Source organism: Egretta garzetta, unplaced genomic scaffold, assembly GCF_000687185.1.
Source record: "Egretta garzetta isolate BGI_Z169 unplaced genomic scaffold, ASM68718v1 scaffold1283, whole genome shotgun sequence".
NCBI lineage: Eukaryota > Metazoa > Chordata > Aves > Pelecaniformes > Ardeidae > Egretta > Egretta garzetta.
Window position 1 is genome coordinate 27,196 of NW_009259132.1, and position 1,251 is coordinate 28,446.

Here is a 1,251-nt window from a genome sequence, read left to right on the forward strand (position 1 = left end):
CCCAGATGGCCCGGGGACAGGGCCCCGAGTGGGGACAGCGCCCCAAAGATGTGGGGATGGCACCCAGATGGCCCGGGGACAGGGCCCCGAGTGGGGACAGCGCCCCAAAGATGTGGGGATGGCACCCCGATGGCCTGGGGACAGGGCCCTGAGCGGGGACAGTGCCCCAAAGACACGGGGATGGCGCCCTGATGGCCTGGGGACAGGGCCCCGAGCGGGGACAGCACCCCAAAGACATGGGGACAGCACCTGATGGCCTGGGGACAGGGCCCCAAGCGGGGACAGCACCCCAAAGACGTGGGGACAGCACCCGATGGCCTGGGGACAGGCCCAGAGATGGTGCCCCAAAGACCCAGGGACGAGGCTGAGCGCCCCGAGACCCAGGGACAGGGCCCCAGAGACCTGGGGACAAGGGCCTGAGCCAGGACAGTGCCCACAGACCCAGGGACAGAGCCCCCATGACCCAGGGACAGAGCCCCCATGAGCTGGGGACAAGGCCCCGAGCAGGGTCAGCACCCCAAAGACCTGGGGACAAGGCCCCAGTGACCCAGTTCCGTGTCCCAGTGACCCAGGGACAGTGCCCCAGCCTGGGGACAGCGCCCGACCACGGACAGCACCCGGTGACTGGGGACAGTGTGCTGGTGCAGGACAGAGCCCTGGTCAGGGACAGCGCCCCAGCGTCCTGGGGACAGAGCCTGGTGACACTTGGGCACTGTCCTGCTGGGAACTGCCCCCTAAGCAGGGTCTGTGTCCCGGCGCCCAGGGGACAGCGTCCCATCAGGGACAGCACCCCAAGCCTGGGACAGGGCCCCAGCCGTGGCCAGCCCCCCAAGGGGCCCTTGTAGACATGGGGGGACACCCCAGGGACCCCAGGACAGCACCCCACGGACCTGGGGACAGCGTCCCAACACAGGGACAGGTCCCCAACTGGGGACAGTGCCCCAGCACCACAGGGACTGCATCCCAACCCAGGGACAGAGCCCACGAGGGACTGGCACCCCAATGAGGGGCTGGCACCCCTGCATGGGGACAGCACAGCAGCATGGGGACGGCACCCCGCCCTGCTCCCAGCGCACTGGGGACGCAGCCCACCCCTTGCGGCCGCCCCCCCCGACCCCTTTCTTCCCGTTACAGATAAAATGCTTCTTGGATTTCAAGGCGGGAGGAGCCCTGTGCCACATCCTGGCAGCGGCCTATAAATTCAAGAGTGACCAAGGATGGTGAGTGCCTGCCTGCGCCTGTTGGGGTTTT

General features: G+C 68.2%; 1 protein-coding gene across 1 annotated transcript in view; it reads left to right on the forward strand.

Moving 5' to 3' along the window:
- Positions 1 to 458: 458 nt before the first annotated feature.
- LOC118451970 (SWI/SNF complex subunit SMARCC2-like) overlaps positions 459 to 1,251 on the forward strand; it is a gene marked incomplete at its 3' end in the record, with an annotated part of 4,834 nt that continues 4,041 nt past the window's right edge. The window contains exon 1 of the mRNA XM_035891160.1: positions 459 to 659. Within this exon, the coding sequence (XP_035747053.1) occupies positions 459 to 659 (201 nt within the window). The remainder of the gene's footprint in view (positions 660 to 1,251) is intronic.